General features: G+C 45.1%; 1 protein-coding gene across 5 annotated transcripts in view; it reads left to right on the top strand.

The window, feature by feature from the left end:
- LOC143293810 (calcitonin gene-related peptide type 1 receptor-like) overlaps positions 1–23,441 on the top strand; it is a 317,054-nt gene extending 293,613 nt beyond the window's left edge. For all 5 annotated transcript variants that reach the window (XM_076605076.1, XM_076605075.1, XM_076605079.1 and 2 more), the window contains 6 exons: positions 1,514–1,580; positions 2,197–2,263; positions 8,893–8,975; positions 9,994–10,120; positions 12,144–12,185; positions 13,582–23,441. In XM_076605076.1, coding sequence (XP_076461191.1) covers positions 1,514–1,580; positions 2,197–2,263; positions 8,893–8,975; positions 9,994–10,120; positions 12,144–12,185; positions 13,582–13,854 — 659 coding nt within the window. In that variant the 3' untranslated portion in view covers positions 13,855–23,441. The remainder of the gene's footprint in view (positions 1–1,513; positions 1,581–2,196; positions 2,264–8,892; positions 8,976–9,993; positions 10,121–12,143; positions 12,186–13,581) is intronic.
- Positions 23,442–23,678: the final 237 nt, after the last annotated feature.

Raw genomic sequence — 23,678 nt, forward strand, 5'->3', positions numbered from 1 at the left:
CTCTCTCTCTCTCTCTCTCTCTCTCTCTCTCTCTCACTCACTCACTCACTCACTCTCACTCTCTCTCTCTCACTCACTCTCCCTCACTCTCTCTCTCTCTCTCACTCTCTCTCACTCTTTCTCTCTCTCTCTCACTCTTTCTCTCTCTCTCTCGCTCATTCCGTATTCACAGCTATATTAGTAAAAAAAAGAAAGACAAAGAAAAACAACGTAAAAAAAAAAAGAAATGATGTTGTTGGGTTGTTGTTTTTTTAACTAAACAGTGAAGAACAAGAGAAAAAGAAAGGCCTGTCATCGCCATGTCAGCATGACCTCCTCCACCCCAGCCCCTCCCACACCCATCTCTTTCATTCAGTGCTCACATCCCCCGGAGAAAAAAAAAAAAAACAGGAAAAAAAAGGAGGCATGTGCAGAAAACATAGCGTGATGCAGGAGGAAGGAGGTTTTAACGCTTTTAAGGAGGGGGAAACTGAAAGGGTGGGATAAAAGACAGAAAAATGGTGAAGAAATAATGTACGAAAAGCAAAAAAAATAGGGAGGAAAGAAATAAAGAAAGACAGAATCAGACAAAGAGACAGAGAGATATGGAGCAAAAGGAAAAGGGAAACAAAAATGCTAAGGAGTGAATGAAAGAAAACAAAAAAGAACGAAACAAATTGCAAACAAGGGAAAGAAAGAAAGGAAAGGAAAATAATACAGAAATAAACAACGAAAAGAAAGAAAGAATAAGAAGGAATGGAGGACAGACAATTTAGGGAAGGAGTGGAAACAATGATGACGAAAGAGCGAGAGAAAAATGACAGAAAGAACAGAAAGAAACAGTCATAATCACCGGGGCCGGGGTGTGGTCATGTGCATCTACCTGTTATCACGGTTAAGGTTAAAAGATCACAGTTACAACCTGACAAGACATATGCCCCTGTGTTGTATTTCTCTTTTTTGTCACAACAGATTTCTCTGTATGAAATTCGGGCTGCTCTCCCCAGGGAGAGCGCCTCGCTACATTGAGATCGCCGCCCATTTTTTGTATTCTTTTCTGCGTGCAGTTTTATTTGTTTTTTCTATCGAAGAGTCAGAAGACCGTTGTCTCTAGTGCTGAAGTATTCACCAGTCGTTTGTTTTGCTCAGCTTCATTTATTTTGATGATGATGATGATGATGATGATGATGATGATTGTTTTCTTTTCTGTCCGTTAAGTCATAGCATTTTCACCACAACATAAACATGCATTATGTGTCTAAACTGTGAAATGCTTGTCTTGTGTGTGTGTGTGTGTGTGTGTGTGTGTGTGTGTGTTAATCTCTTTGGTGACCATAGTCCGTTTTCCTGTCTGTATATTGTGAAAAAAAAGATATCATTATGCTGTGTATTGTTCTGTGTTGTTTTCTGTTGTTCTCTGTTGTTCTGTGTTGTTCTGCTCTGCACTGTACTGCACAGTACTGCTATATGCTCCTTTACAACCTGCAACTGACGACGAATACGCGGTTGAGGTGTTGTTACTGTGTGTGTGCAGGTAGTCCATGGATCCCAACCCTCATCTACATCTGTATCAGAGCCACCTCTGATGAGCTGAACACACGGTCAGTACCTGTGCTTCTCGTTTGCTCCTGCCTTCTCTGTCCCTCTGCCTCTGTCTATGTTACCTGTGTGCCTCCATTTCTTATTACTTTTGTTTGTATCTATATCTGCCTACATATATGTGTGTATATATATATATATATATATATATATATATATATATATATATATATATCCGTTGAGGAAGGAACGTGATCGTTCCGAAAATTTGGAATATGTGACTGATGTGTTTGTTTCCTGTTGTTGTTGTTTTTTCTTCTTCTTCTTCTTCTTCTTCTTCTTCTTCTTCTTCTTCTTCTTCTCTCTCTCTCTCTCTCTCTCTGTACATATATATATATATATATATACATACATACAAATCTATGTGTATATATTTACACACACACACACACACACACACACATATATATATATAGATAGATAGATAGATAGATAGATAGATACACAGAGAGAGATATTACATTTTGGAGGAACTGGGTGATATTTTTGGTTAGTTTTGGTTTTGGTTTTTTCCACAAGAATGGGTGGTATGATTTGTTAGTTGCTTGATTGATTTTTGAGTAATTGTTTGATTGATTGATTGATTGGTTGGTTGGTTGGTTGGTTGATTGTCGTCAGGTGCTGGGTATCCAATGCTGGTGGTTTCGAGTGGATCATCTATGTTCCCATCATCCTGTGCCTGGCGGTGAGTACCATAGAGGCACTGAGTCAGCACTCACTGGACTGACTTATTGCCGGAGTCCTCTGTATCACTGCCTTCCTTCTTCTTCTTCTTCCACCTTCCCTGGCCACGTTACATTTTCAGTCCGGTCAGGGCGGCGAAGTCCGCGGTCCGTCGCAGAGACCCCGCCGGCCCCCACAGTTTCTCCTGGAGCTCCATCGGGCTGGGTCATGCCTGGCGTCTCAGAGCCTCGAAGGTGGGGCAGGACTGGGATATGGGAGGGGGTCTGTGCCACAAGGGCACCGATCAGTATGTGACATCTTCAGACGGTGTCCCGTTCGCTGTATGAAGATTGTAGCCTGTGCCGCTCTGTCCAGCTCCTGGATACCGTCTTCTTCGTCTTCTGGCCGGATGTCCAGACGTTGGTGCCATGCTTTCGTGAATCTGTCTCTCAACATCGTTTTTGCCTCGCTGTAGGACACTGGGTGGGCTGGCTGCTCTAATTTGCTGCCTGCCTTGGATAGGCGGCCCGCCTCTTCATTGCCTCCTGTGTCACAGTGGGAGGAGATCCACTGCAGCACCACAACAGTTCTCTCTTTGAGGAGATTCAGTTCTTGCCTGATGTCTCTTAAGATCTGCTCTCCTCCTGGCGCCTGGAGACCCTGCAGGATAGACTTGCAGTCAGTCAGGAACACTGTGTTGGTGGGTAGTGTGTCTTCCTGGCTGAAAGTCTGGGCTGCCAGTAGCAGAGCACATGCATCAGCACGGAAGTTGGTGGACAGGGTGCCTATAGCCACTGACTTGCTGATGGTTTTGCCGTCAGGGAATCTAATATACACCTAACTTCCTCCGTTCTTCACTGCCTCTTCAGCAGATTCATCTGTGTATGTTCTTGCCCAGGTATCGGGAGGGTATTTGGTGCTTAGTGCTTCCAGAGTCAGCGAGTTTAGATCAGCTGCTACGTGGCACTCCTTGCTCTCGACACCTGGGATTTGAGCATGATGGCTGGGGTATCTGCCTACCAGTCATAGTATTGGAGGGATTCAGTTGGCTGATTGGTTGTCGACAGAGGATGGTGGTGTTTCCTCTCAAGAGTATTGATTTGGTGGTTTGGCCTCTGTCGCTTCAGTCGGCTCTTTGTGGGGAAGGGGGTGTGAAGGGAGTCTCTTCAGTTTTTCATTTTGCCTCAGGAGTTTTTCTTGTCTCCTTTCTTCTAGTGAAAGGAGGCCTGCTGTTTTCTCCTTTGCTGACACTGGAATGGTTTTCATGCCACCTGTGATGAGCCTGAGGCAAGCATTCTGTGTCTTGGTCAGGCTGTCGAGGTTGATCTTAGCAGCAGCTGACCAGGCATTGGCGGCATATTCCATGTGGGGTCTGTTTTTAGTATTTTTGTGTTGGCCCCCCATTTTGTTCCTGTTAGCTTCTTCATCATGGCCATTTTCCTGAGGCTTGTGCTGTGCATGGAGCTAATTTGAGGGGTCCAGGTGAGCTGTCCAGCTTCAATCCTAGGTAGGCTAGGGTGTCTTGCTGGGGGATTTCTTGACCGTCGATGCCTAGGGTGAACTTTTCTCTATTGGGTGAGAGGAAGAAGCAGGTGGCTTCAGTATTGGTCCTGTTGATGATGACCAGCCTCTCTCTTGCTCAGTCTGAGATGTGGTTCAGAGCCTCTTGCATCCTGACGGTGGCACCGCTTTGGTCCGGATGGCAAGGTCATCTGCGTGCAGAGCCCGAGGGATGTGGGTGGTCAGCTGGTCAGCAATGTCGTCAATGAAGGTGGTGAACAAGGTAGGCGAGATATCTCCACCCTGAGGTACACCTTCCCTGATCTTCACTGAATTACTAGTCTGGCCTTCTAGCTTGACCCGGGCTGTCCGGTTGAACAGGTAGCTTCGGATCCAGAAGAACATCTTGCCACACACTTTCTTCTGGAGCAGCTTGAAGAGAAGGCCCTCCTTACAGACCCTGTCGAACGCTTTGCTGAGGTCAACAAAGACAGCACGAGTCCTCAACTTCTGTTGGAAGCCGTCTTCGATGTCTTCTGTTTGCAAGGTGATCTGGTATTCAGTGCTCCTTTTCTTCCTGAAGCCGAACTGTGTGGAGCCGTTACTATCCAGTCAGTATTACGATGTGAGTATTACCATGTCAGTATTATCATGTCAATTAGTATCACCATGTCAGTATTATCATGTCAGTATTATCAGTATTACCATGTGAGTATTACTATGTCAGTTAGTATTAGCATATCAATATTACCATGTCAGTATTATCAGTATTACCATGTCAGTATTATCAGTATTACCATTTGAGTATTACCATGTCAGTTAGTATTAGCATGTCAGTATTACCATGTGAGTATTACCATGTCAGTTAGTATTACCATGTCAGTATTATCAGTATTACCATGTCAGAATTACCATGTCAGTATTACCATGTCAGTTAGTATTACCATGTCAGTATTACCATGTCAGTTAGTATTACCACCGTGTCAGTATTACCATCTCAATTAGTATTACCATATCAGTATTACCATGTCAGTATTATTATGACATTTAGTATTACCATGTCAGTATCACCATGTCAGTTAGTATTACCATGTATTATCATGTCAGTTAGTATTACCATGTCAGGTAGTTTTACCATGTCAATATTACCATGTCAGTATTACCATGTCAATCAGTATTACTATGTCAGTATTACTATGTTAGTATTACCATGTCAGTATTACCATGCCAGTTAGTATTACCACACCAGTTAGTATTACCATTTCAGTATTACCATGTCAGTATTACAATACCAGTTAGCATTACCAAGTCATTTAGTAGTGTTATACCAGTTAGTATTACCATGTCATTTAGTTTACCACGTCAGGTAATATCACCATGTATTGCCATACAGTGTTACAAATGCCCATTGGTATCACAAATGCCCATCAGTATTAGTGTAGTGATGGGCATTTTAAACGAAAGCTTTTTAGCGAACGTGCGGTCAGTTATAAAGCCCCTATCAGGAACTCACTGCCGGTGGGTTTGAGGAACACACCATCACTGTCCACTTTCCAAAGGCTGCTGTGGACATCATTCACTTTTCCAACAGGGCTTCTCTCACTGACAGATTGCTTGTTTCTGTGCGTGTGTGGTGGGGGTGTGGGTGTGGGGGGGGATGCGTGCGCGCGCGTGTATGTGTGTGTGTGTGTTTGAGAGAGAGAGAGAGAGAGAGAGGGTTGAATGAAGTGTACATGCTGGTTGGAACGAAGAGCAGAACACGTACCGCTGAGAACGGGTTCACAGCCAATTAACTGTCTCAGGAGTGAGCTCTGGCACTAATTGATGGATTCCATCAACCGTTTTCATCACCTGTGTCTGTCTGGACCATGCACTGTGGGAGAAAGGGGGTTTTGGCTAAGATTATTTCATTCCTAAATCTATGTATTGAAAGTGAAAATTCTGCTAGCTAGTACTAGTTGGACTTACATCATTGACAAAGGCAGAGGAAGAGAGGGGGTGGGGAGAGAGAGAGAAAGACGGGAAGTGGGATGTTGAATGGAGTACATGTCTGTCCAACACAAAGCTGGGTGAAAGCTCCGAGCTCCGGCACAGCCAGTCAGGTGACGTGTGTCCGTTGTGTCCGTCTGGACCTGTGACTGCCTGCCTGCTGTCATCCTGTCTGGAAACACGTGGACAGATGAGACAATTTGGGGGTGTTGAGCAGTGCGAGGGGTGTGGGGGCGTCTGTATAAGTGTGTCACAAAATCAGACTGATATTTTATGAGGGTGGTTTGTTTGTTTTTCGCAAGAAAGAATAATTAGCGTAAAAATAATTGCTAAATTTCAGGCTTTCACAACAATGAAAAAAAGACTTTCTTATTAAGATTTACATGGTCCCGTGTCGTTGGACGCATGAGGCAGTCAAGGCGCTCCATAATCCACGGTCCTCAACCAGTTTGCTGGTGTCATCCTATCGTCTGTCGTCATGTCTGAGGTCTGTCTCCACTGTTTGCTGGTGTCACCCCATTGTCTGTCGTCATGTCTGAGGTCTGTCTCCACTGTTTGCTGGTGTCACCCCATTGTCTGTCGACATGTCTGAGGTCTGTCTCCACTGTTTGCTGGTGTCACGCCATCGTCTGTCGATATGTCTGAGGTCTGTCTCCACTGTTTGTTGGTGTCACCCCATTGTCTGTCGACATGTCTGAGGTCTGTCTCCACTGTTTGCTGGTGTCACCCCATTGTCTGTCGACATGTCTGAGGTCTGTCTCCACTGTTTGTTGGTGTCACCCCATTGTCTGTCGACATGTCTGACTCCACTGTTTGCCGTCAGTTCATTTTGGGCTGGCCCCTTTTTCTTCGGCCTGCAGGTGTTCAGGTCACGGCTGGTTTGTGATCTTTCTGTGGGGAGCCTCAGTACATGCCCCAGCCAGTGGAGAGGCCATTTGCAGATGGGAGAACATTTTACTAATAAAATGCCAGTTCTCAGAGTCTCAGAGGAAATTTCCTTTTGCTCCATACTTTGCTTGTTTCTTCATAGCTGCTGTTGTCTTCAGTTCTAGTCCAGTATTTCAGTTCATGTTCAAAGTCACTGGAGCTGCTGCTGTTTCATCCATCTGTCCGTTTGTCTCTTGCTGGGGGTACGAGTTGTTGTTTTTCTATATCCTCAACTTTTTTAAATCAATAAAGACATCAATTTTCGCTGGATGTTCACCTCTCAAACAGTTCTTTGCCTTCTTGGTACTGGTGCTTTTTCCAGTTTTTCTTGCGAAGCTGCTGGTCCCATCCACAAGCAGCTGTAGATCTTGGATGTCGTTTACCAGGGCAGACAGACAGAGAAAGAGAAAGCTAAACAAGAAAAACTATGTGAATCTTCCATGAAATGTTGTGCGAGCCTTCTGTCCCCCAGAGTGGGGGAGGTTATCATTTGTGACCCTGTCACGTGACAGCGGGCTCGCTCTGTGAAGACCTCTTCAGGCAGCACCTCTCCCCTGGCTGTCAGCTGAACAGAAATTGAGTTGCGACAGCAGAGGGCCTCTTCTGTGCTGACCGTGATAACCATTCCCGGAAAGTGAGGGGAGGCAACCTGTCTTAACGCCGCACTAACAGCACTAGGAACACACCACCATCAGATGGACAGCGACAATGACTTCATCATCATCATCATCATCATCATCATCATTATTCATTTTCTTCGTTTGTGGCTGCAGTTTTCGCGTTCACTTCTATCCACGAGAGGGCTTTCACGTGACCGTTTTTAATGGTACCCCGCCGTTTAGGCAGCCATTTTGATGGGTAATGTTAAGTGTCTGTGGCTGGAACTCTTTGTGTGGAGGCTTAGTACAAGCCAGGAGAAAGAGAGAAGGTTGAATGCTGCATGCTTGTTGGGGGCCAAGCAGTGATCCACGGAACAGTCGTGAGGCGAGATGCGGTCCCTGCTAATTAATTACATTAACTGTATTCTCCACCTGGGCCGTCCGGGCCTGCTGTCTGCCAGTCTGTCTTCATTGATAGAAAGACGTTGGAAAGGAAGGGTGAGGTCCAGATATTGTCAGTATTCTCTCTCTCTCTCTCTCTCTCTCTCTCTCTCTCTCTCTCGTAATTATCTATATCACCCCCACCCCCACCACATGCCCTTTCCACCAGCCAGATGTATTGTGGCCAAAGGTCGATGTACATTAACTCACTCAGTACGGCCAGTCCTCTCTCCTCCTCTACACAGACCCCTCGGATGTCCAGTGGGTGTCTGAATGACCCAACCTTTAGCTTCCGTCGTCAGAATTGTGGTATTCTTTGTCAACATTCACCTCTTCAGTATAAGAGCCTTCCACTTGCAATATTTTGATGATGATAATTGGGGTGAAACGCTGTTAACGTCGTCTCTTTCGCCGTTCGTATGGAGAGAGTTAAACCTTCTGAATTCTTAGTTCTCTCTCTCTCTCTTTAGCTTCTTGTGGCGTTTCTGAATGGAATCGTCTTTTTGTATTTTCAGATCTGAGTAATTTCCTTAATCATTATTCTCATACACTATTGTCATGATAGGGTTGATGGCCAAAGTCAGATCTCTTTTTCTCTCTTTCTTTCTCCCTATGTCTGCATCAACATGTCTGTCTATTTCGTTCTGCCTCTGTCTGTCATCATGTCTTTCTATCACACAACACTCACACAAACAGCCCAACGGACAGACAGACAAAGTGATGTACAGACACACAGACAGACAAGTATGCTGCCCTCTTTTGATTAAAAAAAACCTGAAGTGCCACCACCATAACCACAAAACCAAAAAAGCAACAAACATCCTTCCCCCAGCTTTTTTCTTTTCTTTTTTTTTTTTCATTTATATGCTGTATAATGTAGTGAGTAAGTTAGTTAGTTAGTCAGTTAGTTAATTAGTATTCATTTGATCTCGTACTGACTGATCTGTATTGTCTGGCAAAATTTGATTAGCAAGATCCCATGCTTTCATTCATTCACTCATTCTTTCATTGGTTCTTTCTTTGTTCCTTTCATTTTTTTAATCATTCATTCGTCTTTCATTGTTTCTTTCTGCCCTCCCTCCCTCCTTCCTCCCTCCTGTCCTCCTTACATTCATTCCCCATCCATGCATTCCGTCCAGTCCCCCATGCTGGTGTGGGGGTCAGCAGTGGGCGGTGCCCTGTGTGCTGTGTGCAGGGCAACATCTTCTTCCTGGCCAAGATCCTCTACGTCATGATGACACAGCTGCAGAGCCACCCCAATGAACCCAGCAGTTACAGGTGATGATGATGATGATGATGATGATGATGACCATGATAATGATGATCTTGATGATGTTGATGATGATGATGATGATTCTTCTTGTGCGTGCGTGCGCGTGTGTATGTGTGTGTGTGTGTGTGTGTGTGTGTGTGTGTGTGTTTTCTCTGTCTGTCCGTTTGTTCGTTTCTCTGTATCTGTCTCTGTCCCTCGATCTCTGTCTGTCTGTCTCTGTGTGTATGTGTGTGTGTGTGTGTGTGTGTGTGTGTGTGTGTGTGTGTGTGTGTGTGTGTGTGTGTTTTCTCTGTCTGTCCGTTTGTTTGTTTCTCTGTATCTGTCTCTGTCCCTCGATCTCTGTCTGTCTGTGTGTATATGTGTGTGTGAGTGTGTGTGTGTGTGTGTGTGTGTGTGTGTGTGTGTGTGTGTGTGTGTGTGTGTGTGTGTGCGCGCGCGCGCGCGTGTGTGTGTGTGTGTATGTGTGTCTGTGTGCCTGTGTGCGCTTGTGTATGTGTGTGTGTGCGCTTGTGTATGTGTGTGTGTGTATGTGCGCCGCAAACACACGCATACTTCTTTGATGGATGTTGTTGATTGTTCTGCGTGTGGTGTTGACTGATGGATGAAGGGCAATGTTCTGATGGCCATGATCGGCAAGACGATGACCACGCTCTGTCGTTGATGATGATGTCAGGATGATGACGATGATGATGATGCTGCTGCTGCTGATGATGATGATGTCAGGATGATGATGCTGCTGCTGCTGATGATGATGATGATGATGTCAGGATGATGCTGATGATGATGATGTCAGGATGATGATAATGATGCTGATGGTGATGATGATGTCAGAATGATGATGCTGATGATGATGATGTCAGGATGATGATGGTGGTGATGATGATGATGATGATGATGATGGTGATGATGATGTTGATGATGATGATGATGTCAGGATGATGATGCTGCTGCTGATGATGATGATGCTGATGCTGCTGCTGATGCTGATGATGATGATGATAATGATGGTGATGAATGACACAGACGAGCGGCCAAGGCAGCAGCCATCCTGGTGCCTCTGTTCGGGCTGCAGGTGGTGATGGTGATCGCGCGGCCACAGCCCACCAACTATGTCTTTGAGATCTTCTCCAAGATCGTCACCAGCACCCAGGTGAGACAGCCAGGTCCCTGCTGTGTTTGTTTTATCCACCAGACACCGACAGCACGGCTACTGGAACTGGTCAGACCCCACACCTGCTGACCGTCATCTCTCACCTTGTCACAAGTCAAAGACGTTGTATAACCTCATTAGTGTCACTGGAAGTGGAAAGATGTTGATTCGAAAACAACTATAACCAAAAGTCCCACAGTGAAACATTTTGACATTGCTTTTCCTACTTCTAACTGACTTGATGTTGCGGGGGAAAAGATAGCGTCAATTAGTTACATTCAGGTTTAACGTCTGATGGCGATGACCATGCTGCGGCATGTATTGTCTCCCCTGCATGGATTGTCGCCGGCAGCAACACATGATGCCCTCACTGCACATATTGTCGTCCCTCTGTGCTGGTGCTGTTGTGAAGAGTGAGTGAGGAGTTGTGACGTAACTTTTACGACCCAGCGTAGAGTCGTTGAAGGGCTGTGCCCTCGCGATAAGGTCACACACACACACACACACACACACACACACAGAGTGACAGTAGCCAAACCTAACCACTCTTGACGTTCACGATCGACTCAAGATCCCAAACCCACTGGGTGAGGAGTTGTGACTTAACTTTTACGACCCAGCGTGGCCTTGTTGGGCTGTGCTTTCGCAGATAAGATCACACACACACACACACACACACACACACACACACACAAACAAACAAACAAACACGCACACACAAACACGCACGCACACTCACCCCATACACACACACGCCCAATACACCCGTACATATTATACCGCCACCTCTCCCCTTTAACATAAAAACGAAGTACTATCAAACATCCACACGAAATACACATGCACGCACACACTCACACAAACAAACAAACTGCAGTCTCATACACGCGTGCGCACACGAACACACGCACACAGCAACAACAGCAAGACCGGCGACAATCCACTGCAAGGGCGTGCAGCAACAACAGCACCAGCGTGGAGGGGTGACGATATGTGCAGTGAGGGTGCACGTACTGTCGCCGGCGACAGTCCAAGCAAGGGCCACAATCCATGCCGCTACAGACCATCCCCCATTGACGGTAAGGGTGCCCGAAAGACAAGGCAGTAAGATGGACAAGACCCTGTCCTTTCTTTGTCTTTCTGCTTCAGGAGGGTGTGGTGGTGGGTGAGGAGGGTGTGGTGGTGGGTGAGAAGGGTGTGGTGCTGAGTGAGGAGGGTGTGGTGCTGAGTGAGGAGGGTGTGGTGGTGGGTGAGAAGGGTGTGGTGGTGGGTGAGGAGGGTGTGGTGGTAGGTGAGGGTGAGGAGGGTGTGGTGGTGGGTGAGGAGGGTGTGATACATGTTAATAATTAGAAAAAATAAAAGATAAAACAATTAAGAGCTAACACATGGGACATTTAAGCTAAGAAGTGAATCACTGTACACTAACAACAGTTTGTGAAACATTGACGTCACTGGAGCTGATGACCGGACAGGAATGTGGCACGTCAGCATGTGACAGGTTGATCTGTGGTCAAACTGATAATTACCGCATAATTATTCAAGTAACATTTCCAACATATTTAGTTTTAAAATAGAACAGCTTCCATTTTCAGGATAAGGAAACAGTGTGTGTGTGTGTGTGTGTGTGTCTGTCTGTCTGTCTGTCTGTGTCTGTGTCTCTCTGTCTGTCTGTCTATCTGTGTGTCTGTGTCTGTGAGTGTGAGTGTGTTGGAGGGACTGGGGGGAACGAGGGGGCTGTCCAGTAACAATAATCCGAAATACGTCCAACAGCTTCAGTACATCAATGCAAACCCTTTCCGAATTTGACACTGAATTGAATATGATAAATCATCGAAATGAAAATACAAAATTAACACCTACATTGAATCTGCGGAGGTACTACATTCTTCCTCCATTCTTACACTTGAATAGGGTGTAAAATAAAGGTGTCCGGTGTGTGAGTGGCGAGGTGGGGGGGGTGAAGGACAGTTGTGGACTGCCTATTGCACACGCTGCAAGTGACGGCGAGCTGTGTGTGTTACAGGGAGCCCTGGTGGCCATTGGATTCTGTTACCTGAACGGGGAGGTGAGTACTGCCTGGATCTTTCCAGACATCGGGCCACAGGGAACACCACACTTATTTGAAAATTGTTTGTGATGAGCCAGACCTTCTTTCAGCATCACTGCAAGATCAGGACATGTAGTTCAACCTGATCCAGACTCTTTTTACTCAGGACAATGTAGTATTTATCGCTGCCTAAACAAAACATCGACTTTGTATCAAACACCAATCTATCAGGTATGCGTTCTGCTCTGACAGTGCGTCGACCCCTTTAGATATACACTCACCCACTATTCAATTTTTCTTTTACTTTACTGGAACAGATCAAACTTTATAAAACTTTATTTGGGGAGGTGTTTACAACACGGTATTGATAAATATCAGTGGGGTTTTGTTTTCTTTTTTTTGTTTTTTGTTGTTGTTTTTTATCTGTACAGCTGGGAAGTTACCTTGATCGGCTTGAATAATAACAAGATTGGTTAAGTGTAGTAGTAGGAGGAGGAGGAGTACAAGTAATCTTCAGTCGTGTTGTGGTAGAGGTTCTGAAGTGTTGGAACGCAGGTAAAGCGTTCGCTTAGGGAGCGAGAGAATTTGAGCTCACTCACCAGTTTTTCTCATTATACACTAGACATGGAACGGTGGTCTGAACTCATGTCATTTGGATCAGACGATACATTAAGGTCTCGAGTGCGTCATGCGTTTATTGCACGTACAAGAACCCACAGCAACAGAAAGGTTGTCCCTGGCAAAATTCTTTCAGAAAAATCAATTTTGATAGAAAAGCAAATACACTCGCTGACAGAAAACAAAATTGGTGACGTTTTCAGTGTTGCGACGCGCTCTCCCTGGAGAGAGCAGGCCGATTTCACACAGAAATCTGTTGTGTAATAGTTTTCAAGTATAGGGGGTGGGGTGCAATACGTACAAGAGCACTGAGAAGCATGTGCGAGAATGAGGTGTGCGACATGTGCGGTGGTCAAGTGGTCGGAGCGCTGGATCCTCGCCAGTTTCCTGAGTTCGATCCCCGTCGCACCTGGCGGGCTAATGGTGGAGGTTTTTCCCATCTGCCAGGTCAACATACATATTTGTTTTGAATATCTGCATCAACATTTTATACTTCTTAAATGCGCGCGCATAAAGTCCAGGATAGTAGGCAATATGATACTACTTGTCCTTTTGACCAAGTTTCATTCATTTCCCTTTCTTTCCTTTCTCTTATTCCCTACTCCCTCCCTCCCCCCACTTCTCTCTCTCTCTCTCTCTCTCTCTCTCTCTCTCTCTCTCTCTTCCTTCCTGTCTTTCGATTCTCCTGACAGTGTAACAGCTTAGTGTCGTGTTTTTTTTCAGTTTATGTTTACCAGCTCTTTAGTCTTCCTTGGTGAGCCCTGCACCCCTCCTCCCCTCTGTCATCTGTCCCCAGGTGCTGACCGTCATCCGCAGCGCCTTACCCCGGTCCATGCGGTCCCGCAGTCTGCTCCGCTCTGACCAGAGAAGCACCATGTCCACCCAGTTCACCACGGACGCCGGATCCCGCTCCCACCACCCCCGTCCCTCTTCCAGCCAGAGTGGCGCTGGTGCAGGGGTGGTAGGGGGAGGAGGGGCGGGTTACATCCCCCTGTCCACTCTGGGTGACGAGGGCAGGGGCAGAGGTCAGGGGGAGCTGGAGAGACTGCAGCACAACGGCAGTGTGTAGTGTCGCCATGCAGTACGTGGGACGTGCGGCCAGCTTTCAAGTCCAATCCACCTTTTTATAGATCTTGGACCGTGGCTGAGTGAACACAATGTCAGTTTGTTTGTGTTTGATGTATTAATTCATCTGATTTAGAGATTTGATTTTTCGTTCATTTGTTCATTTGTGTGTGTTCATGCATCTGATTGGTCATTAGGTTTCATTGTTGCGTTATGTCTGTCAGAGTGGGGGGGGGGAGGTGGAGATGGAAAATGTACTGCTGCGTGCATGGCGGAGTGAGTCACACTTCTTTGTCCTGTGGAAGGAACTGTTTTGGATATGTGTGTGTGGCTGGAGTGTGGGTGTGTAGAGTGAGGGCTGACGATGGTGACTGGAGTGTGGGTGTGTGTAGAGTGAGGGCTGACGATGGTGACTGGAGTGTGGGTGTGTAGAGTGAGGGCTGACGATGGTGACTGGAGTGTGGGTGTGTAGAGTGAGGTCTGACGATGGTGACTGGAGTGTGGGTGTGTGTAGAGTGAGGGCTGACGATGGTGACTGGAGTGTGGGTGTGTGTAGAGTGAGGTCTGACGATGGTGACTGGAGTGTGGGTGTGTGTAGAGTGAGGTCTGACGATGGTGACTGGAGTGTGGGTGTGTGTAGAGTGAGGGCTGACGATGGTGACTGGAGTGTGGGTGTGTGTAGAGTGAGGTCTGACGATGGTGACTGGAGTGTGGGTGTGTAGAGTGAGGGCTGACGATGGTGACTGGAGTGTGGGTGTGTGTAGAGTGAGGTCTGACGATGGTGACTGGAGTGTGGGTGTGTAGAGTGAGGGCTGACGATGGTGACTGGAGTGTGGGTGTGTGTAGAGTGAGGTCTGACGATGGTGACTGGAGTGTGGGTGTGTAGAGTGAGGGCTGACGATGGTGACTGGAGTGTGGGTGTGTGTAGAGTGAGGTCTGACGATGGTGACTGGAGTGTGGGTGTGTGTAGAGTGAGGGCTGACGATGGTGACTGGAGTGTGGGTGTGTGTAGAGTGAGGGCTGACGATGGTGACTGGAGTGTGGGTGTGTGTAGAGTGAGGGCTGACGATGGTGACTGGAGTGTGGGTGTGTGTAGAGTGAGGGCTGACGATGGTGACTGGAGTGTGGGTGTGTGTAGAGTGAGGTCTGACGATGGTGACTGGAGTGTGGGTGTGTGTAGAGTGAGGGCTGACGATGGTGACTGGAGTGTGGGTGTGTAGAGTGAGGGCTGACGATGGTGACTGGAGTGTGGGTGTGTGTAGAGTGAGGGCTGACGATGGTGACTGGAGTGTGGGTGTGTAGAGTGAGGGCTGACGATGGTGACTGGAGTGTGGGTGTGTAGAGGGAGAGCTGACGATGGTGACTGGCGACGTGTGTGGACACGGTCAGACAACACTCCCCCGCTGAGCGCTGTGTGTCCCTTCATCTCGTGTGTGGGAAACGTTTCAGCCCTGGACTGCCATGAAACGACGCAACAAAACGGTGTTTTGCCGAAAGTGAAATTCATGGCAACGCAAAACATTCAGTCTTGTGTTTTTTGGTGTTTTCGCCTTTAGCTGCAGCTTTTGGTGGCAGGCAATGCCCGATACTTTTTCTGTCTGAGAAACAAAATATACAGTACCCCAGGCAACGAAACTTCAAAGAGAACAATTATTGTGGAAGCTTTGGTCATACACATTTATTGCATAATGATGATATCAAAGTGTAAAATAATGTTCTGACTGAGGATATCTCATTTCAGTAAACTGTACAGCGCTTTACATTTTCATGTTACTGGGGAAGCACATGATTTATATTTCCAGACATTTCTGAAGGGGGGACTGTCCATCAGAACACACAGCACCGTGCTCAGTGACGGGGGGACTGTCCATCAGAACACAGAGCACCGTGCTCAGTGAAGGGGGTACTGTCCATCAGAACACAGAGCACCGTGCTCAGTGAAGGGGGGACTGTCCATCAGAACACACAGCACCGTGCTCAGTGAAGGGGGGACTGTCCATCAGAACACAGAGCACCGTGCTCAGTGAAGGGGGTACTGTCCATCAGAACACACAGCACCGTGCTCAGTGAAGGGGGGACTGTCCATCAGAACACACAGCACCGTGCTCAGTGAAGGGGGACTGTCCATCAGAACACACAGCACCGTGCTCAGTGAAGGGGGGACTGTCCATCAGAACACACAGCACCGTGCTCAGTGAAGGGGGGACTGTCCATCAGAACACACAGCACCGTGCTCAGTGAAGGGGGACTGTCCATCAGAACACACAGCACCGTGCTCAGTGAAGGGGGACTGTCCATCAGAACACACAGCACCGTGCTCAGTGAAGGGGGGACTGTCCATCAGAACACTGTCACTCCGTGCCACCACACGTCTGAACACCCAGGTAGAACGTTGTCTTCGTCGTGGACCATTCCTTGTACAACTGGAAAGTATGAAGGCATAGAATACCCAGATTATATCCCGTTTTAAACGTCTTGATTGAAGGGGAAACATACTGTATCATGTAGGGTTCAGAACGTGAGAACACGTTTTTCAGGTTCCTTACCATCAAACAGTAAACGAATGAAAAATAAACACCATGCTCCGTGTGTTACATTATTCATATCTAAGAATGGAAACATGCTGGTTGTTTTGTGATTGTGAATGTGGTATTATAGTTATGCACGTTAGCTCATTCACTTATGGAAGGCTTCCGAACCGAGGTATGAGAAATGCTGACAACATGACCGGGAGCACGCAAGGTTGACTGGAGAGAAGAGAGGAAAGAACACTTGCCGCCTCAGGCCTTTGAGAATCACATTGAAAGTGGAAAGGATTCTCCGGAACATAACGTCTGTCATACTGTAATATTATTGTGGTGGGTGTGCCGACAATATGTATATACAGAAAATGATATGCAGCGGAACAGAACCCGACGTAGACATTTCCTGATGCAGACTAAGTCAGGAGAACGCACAGATGTACAGATGTACACATACCTGATGAATTATGACAAGGACATTTACCTGTTGTCATTGTGTCAGACAGCGTCATTCACGGGAACACGCGACTGCTGCTGCCAGAACACACTGATAGTGAACGTTAGAACAGTGCTGAAATGTTTGTTAACGTGAATGCAGGCGCTCTTGGGTACTTCAGTTGCCGACTCAGCATCTAAAATGTCATTGTTGTCATGTGTGAGACAGGTGTCGGTGACCAAGGGACAGGCAGAACAGAGACACCAGCAGCTGGGAAAGAGCGTGCATCAACCAAAGTGGTCAGAACGAGATGTGTCACGTGGGTGTATCTGCCTATCTGTGTGTCTGTGTCTGTGGGCAGCAATACTCCATTCACCAGTTCGTTAGATTTAACACTCTGCTTATACAATGTGTATTTTCACATGTTTCCAAAATGGTTTATTCAAGAACAACATTATCTATTATTATTGATATCATTATCATTATTATTATTCTTGTTGTTGTTGTTGTTACTATTATTATATCATTATTATTATATGGCATTTTCAATACAGGTCACACACACACACACACACACACACACACACACACACACACACACACACACACACACACACACACACAATATCTGACCACCATCCTGATATTAGATTCTCAGATGTGGCATTAAAAGCTCAAAGAAGTGGCCATTACTTAAGGTAAAATATCATTTCTTTCTTTCTTTCATTCTTTCTTTCTTTCTTTAACCATTACCTAGTACTTGGTAACCCATCACCTGATTTGGGGGTGGGGGAAGGTAGTAATGGTGGAGGTGGTAAAATGTGACAATGTGATGACAGCAATATTGGTCGCAGCAGGCCTTTGGCTCACCTTCAATGAAAATCAGTCACTAGGGTAGTATACTGTATTTGATTGTTGATATCATATCGCAGTAACTGGGGAATATGCATATGGCATGACCGTTGTCTATCACTCAGAAATGTTTTGGGTTTTTTTCACTCTGGTCCAATTCCGTGTCCTGTTATCCCGAAAAAAAAACATATATAATGCGGTTTTCATATCCTCTTGTTATCTTTGGTTTACATTACACTTGGAGCACACTGTGTGAGTAATGTCACTGTATTTAACTGCTTAATTGTTTTGGTGTTCAGTGGAGCTGTGTGCTGATGTTCACATAGCAGTGTGAAGAATGGCACGTTTTATTATGAAAAATATTTTATTGTTGTACGCTGTTTATTCTGGTCAGGTGATGTCATTCTTTTGCTTGAAAATAATTTATCACGAACTATATCAAACATTATGTAATATCTGGTTGTCAGCCAACAACGATGGAATTATATGTGCCGAAGTCAACTGTGTACATGCATAACACGCTCGCGCACACACACACACACACACACACACACACACACACACACACACACACACACACACACACACACACACACATATCTGCACTTCCACGACATAGTGTCAGTTCAGGGAACACATTAATTTTAGGAAACCTTTTTAATTGTTGAGAGGCACGAGATGTTGCGCAAACACACATTGCTAACATTGTGGCTTGAAAACTCGACTGAAATGCACAGGGACAATGGAATGAGCTGCATCAGCGTGCTAAAAGAAAACAGAAGGAAAGACATGGACTTGATCTGAAAACAAGGGATGTGTACACGAGAAACATGTTTCTTCTGGAACACGTCTGGAGAACTCGTAGAAAACATAGAACGTGTCCAATGAAGTAGCAAATGTGTGGTTAATAGGATGTTTAAAGACAGACGTGGACAATTTGAACTGTGTGACTGTGAAACAGAAGAACTGGGCCCATAGGGGGCGTGTTGGTGCAGGTGATAACAATGGAAAACACTGCGGATGTTTCCTGTGCACAGCGTGCAGTATTTGAAAATGGAGAGAACATGGCGGTGACGGCTGAGTAACGGGTTGATTCCATCGTGGAACGGGATAAAAGGTCACGTGTGGAAAGTGACGACTGCAGCTCTGACACAGGTCATCAGTCATCAGCCACAAGTCATCAGTCACAGGTCATCAGTCACAGGTCATCAGTCATCAGTCACAGGGCATCAGTCACAGGTCATCAGCCATCAGTCACAGGTCATCAGTCACAGGTCATCAGTCACAGGTCATCAGCCATCAGCCACAAGTCATCATCCACAGGTCATCAGCCACAAGTCATCAGTCACATGTCATCAGTCACAGGTCATCAGTCACAGGTCATCAGCCACAGGTCATCAGTCATCAGCCAAAAGTCATCAGCCACAGGTCATCAGTCACAGGTCATCAGCTACAGGTCATCCGTCATCAGCCACAGGTCATCAGCTACAGGTCATCAGTCATCATCCACAGGTCATCAGCCACAGGTCATCAGTCATCAGTCACAGGTCATCAGTCACAGGATATCAGTCACAGGTCATCAGCCACAGGTCATCAGTCATCAGCCACAGGTCATCTGACATCAGTCAGCAGCCATAGGTCATCAGTCGTCAGTCACAGGTCATCAGCTACAGGTCATCAGTCATCCACAGGTCATCAGTCATCCACAGGTCATCAGCCACAGGTCATCAGTCACAGGTCATCAGTCACAGGTCATCAGTCACAGGTCATCAGCTACAGGTCATCGGTCATACACATGTCATCAGTCATCAGCCACAGGTCATCAGTCATCAGCCACAGGTCATCAGCTACAGGTCATCAGTCATCATCCACAGGTCATCAGTCATCAGTCACAGGTCATCAGCCACTCTGCCCAGCCCTACACCCCACTCCATGCACAGCGCCGCTCCTTCATCTCGGTACAGACTGAGCGTGTAGTGACGTGACTTAGCTGTGCCCACAGTGTGGACATGTGAATACAAAGAAGGTGTCAGGGAAGGTCTGTGGTGACTGTTAGACACAGAGAACTCACTGAGTGACGTGGATGAAATATTATGTGCGTTTAACATGGAGAATGTGTGAATGTTGCACACGGACAAAATGTAGATATTACACATGTATCGCATGATTATTATCTATATATGGAGGATATTATGAAGGCGGTTCATATAAACCCTTAAACATGAAGAATGCACGTATGTGGAAACGTATACTCAGTGACTGACAGGTCAGAGAATGTTGATATGTCTTGTCACCAACGATTTTAGATGTGGAAAGCATGTTGATATTACACATTGATACCATGGAGGTGTTGCTTGGTAAGAGATACATTGTGAAATCCTGTACACACACTCCACGCATGTGCTAGGCTTGGAAGACGTAATACATACGCTGCTTGGTTAGTTAATAGTGTGTTGCACATGGAAATTTTGAGACCGTTTCTGATTATTACACTGTATGTGGCGACCGATGGATGCCATACTTTGAGAATATGTCAACATAACATGTAAATGCTACTGTGCATGCAACTGTTATAGAGAAATTGGGGTGTTGCTGCGGAGAAAATAAAGCATTTTGCTAACAAAAACCGGATATAGATAAGTTTAGGAGCGTGAAAATTGGAGTAAATTGACCTTCACACCCAAAGGTCGCAAACTGTCAAGCCAGTGCTTCACAGGACAAAACGAAAAAGAAAAAAGAAAGAAAGAAAAGACAAACTGCAGAAAAACATTTCCGGAGACGTTCTCAAAGTTGTGCACCCTTGGGGAGCAAACGTTATCGTGAGTGTAACAAACATAAACTGTGTTAATATCGTTACGCAAGGACATTGTTGTGCGAGGTCGACTCATGCATATATAAAATAATGATGATGCCAATAATAAAATAATCGTGTGGTTGCCATGCTGAAAATATTCTGAATGTTAAATGGTGGAAATGTATTAATGTTGAAAGATTCAGTTGTTCTGTATTTTTGTTGTATGTTTTTGTTTGATTTTCTGTTTGTTTGTTGTTGTATTTTTTGGAGGGATGGGGGAGGGGGGGGGTTCACAGTGCCAGGAAAACGACGTCTGTCCTCCACCCCTCTCCCTATTTTTCACTGTAGATCATTGACAGCAAGGTTGCTGATAGTGACAGACAGACCCCCACTGGCACTGTGTCGTGTCGCTGTGGGCAGATCGGTGCTGGTCGGGGCCTGAAAGAGCCAGGTGCAGCGTGTCACCACTTCCTGCCTCACTCGTTTCTCACTGACACCACCATGTCCTTCCTGGCGTAGGAAAGGGCTCTTTGTGCTTTCACTCGTTACCATATTGTTCTCAGTCTTCTGGTCCATTATCATTTTTCGCTGTATGTATCTGAATTATGTATCTGCTTCCACGTGTGCTGACAAAATAGAGAGAGCTTCCAAACTTTAATTGTAGGTATCTTTGTGTGTGTGTGTGTGTGAGAGAGAGAGAGAGAGAGAGAGAGAGAGAGAGAGAGAGAGAGAGCTGGTTAGAAGTCTTATTGAAGGTTTTGTCATCGAATGCAGAATATTGGAGTAAACTTGGGAGCAGATCTGAAAGGGAGGCCCGTTGTATATCATTTGATTAGCGCGACATTTTTTTCTTTCTTTTTGCTTGTGTGTGTGTCATCAGATTGTAGTTGTCTGTTCATCTTCCTGCAGATTATGACACATTGTGGTTGTCTGTTCATCTTCCTGTAGATGATGACACACAGTGGTTGTCTGTTCATCTTCCTGTAGATGATGACACATAGTAGTTGTCTGTTCATCTTCCTGCAGATGATGACACATAATAGTTGTCTGTTCATCTTCCTGCAGATGATGACACATAGTGGTTGTCTGTTCATCTTCCTGCAGATTATGACACATTGTGGTTGTCTGTTCATCTTCCTGCAGATTATGACACATTGTGGTTGTCTGTTCATCTTCCTGTAGATGATGACACATAGTGGTTGTCTGTTCATCTTCCTGCATATGATGACACATTGTGGTTGTCTGTTCATCTTCCTGTAGATGATGACACATAGTGGTTGTCTGTTCATCTTCCTGCATATGATGACACATTGTGGTTGTCTGTTCATCTTCCTGCATATGATGACACATTGTGGTTGTCTGTTCATCTTCCTGCAGATGATGACACATTTCAGCTGACCGTGCACCGGCTGCTTCCCTTCCTGTGTGCTGGAACACCAGCTGCTCCAGTTTATTTCGCGCGCGGGCTTCTGTTGACGTTTTATGTCTGTTGATCAGTCAGTGAGGTGAAATGCGAATGTGTTGGTCAGTAGCAATACACACCATCACTTCTTTTTGAACTGAGTGTCATTGCCGAAAAGAAAATGGCTAGTATGTACTGTGTGCATGGTGTCAAATGTTCACATAATTTGTTTTCCTTTCCCACGTGTACAGACGTTGTGTGGAGGCAAAGCAATGCTGGGTTGCTTCATGTATCCTCTGATAATACATTGCTAAGGCTTCATTTACAGGATTTGTTCTTTTTTGTGGGTTGTTGTTCAGAATGTATGCCTGCTATAAAGCACTTCCTATTCTTGATTAAGGTTATGGTTATCCTTCACTTTCTGTGCCCGGCTATAGAATGCATGATTGTTAAAATCTTGTTACATCTGAATAAAGAATGCATGATTATCGTAGTTTTCTTTGTATTTCTAATTAAAGAATGCATTTTCATAGTTTTCTTTGTATTTATGATTAAAGAATGCATTGTCATGATTTTCTTTGTATTTCTAATTAAAGAATGCATTGTCATAGTTTTCTTTGTATTTCTAATTGAGGAACACATTGTCATAATTTTCTCTGTATTTCTAGTTAAGGAAATCATGGTTGTTATCATTCCCTTCCTATTCATAATTGAGAAATGTATTAATATTACAATTTCTTCCCTATTTCTAATTAAGGAATGCATGATCATCATCATTCTCCTTCTGTGTATACTTGAATAGTGCATTCTCATAATCCCCTTCTTATGTGTTAAGAATTTTGTAGTGCATGATTGTTATTGTTTCAATGATTATTCATAATTGTTATCATTTTCTTGTCATGTTCAATTAACTAAACGTCTAAACATAAAATCTAAACATAAATTTTATCAGATTTTCCCATGCTTGATACATAACTGTGATCATTTCCTTCCTAAGTCTGATTAGGAGTGCATGATTATTATTTCCTTCCTAAGTCTAATTAAGAGTGCATGATTCTTATTTCCTTCCCAAGTCTGATTAAGAGTGCATGCTTGTTATTTCCTTCCTTAGTCAGATTAAGAGTGCATGCTTGTTATTTCCTTCCTTAGATTAAGAGTGCATGATTGTCATCATTTCCTTCTTAGTTCCGACTTAGAATTTATGACGACCGATGTTTTCTTATCATGCCTGATCAAGTATGCAAAGTTATTTTGGTTTCCTTTGATCTAGGGTACGTACTTGTCACCACTGAATGTTTAGCTGTTAATTGACACTTGAGGGCAGGAGACGAAGAGGCCATCCAGCCGACAGTTGAGCCACACACAGAACCAAACCAAAGGATAGATTCCAAACGGAAACAGGATCAACCATACCAAGCTTGAAAGTGAAAGGATCACTACCGTAGTGCTGTTTCATCTGTTATGTTGTTGTTGTTGTTCATGTTATTACTAATGTTGTATAATCGAATTCTCTTGGCTTTTTTTCTTTGTCTCTTTGTGTTTGTATGTTTCTTTCTGAATAAAATCATTTTTGACTTCTTTCTTTTCCCTGTATTGTTCAGAATTTTTTGTTTTATGGGTGTGCTTCTTTTTTATGTAGACGTGTTACCCGAGTGGTATATAAAGGGACGGTACAAAAGAACTAACAAATGATGATTCCCGGTATTAAAGGATAGACAATAATACCGGTGCACAGGCCAGGAACATATAGAGGCCAGTCACAAAAGGGTTTTTCTATTGTTATATTTCTCCAATAGTTATTTAGAAGTTGAGAAGAAGAAGA

The sequence above is a fragment of the Babylonia areolata genome, chromosome 19, assembly GCF_041734735.1.
Source record: "Babylonia areolata isolate BAREFJ2019XMU chromosome 19, ASM4173473v1, whole genome shotgun sequence".
In the NCBI taxonomy this organism is placed as follows: domain Eukaryota; kingdom Metazoa; phylum Mollusca; class Gastropoda; order Neogastropoda; family Buccinidae; genus Babylonia; species Babylonia areolata.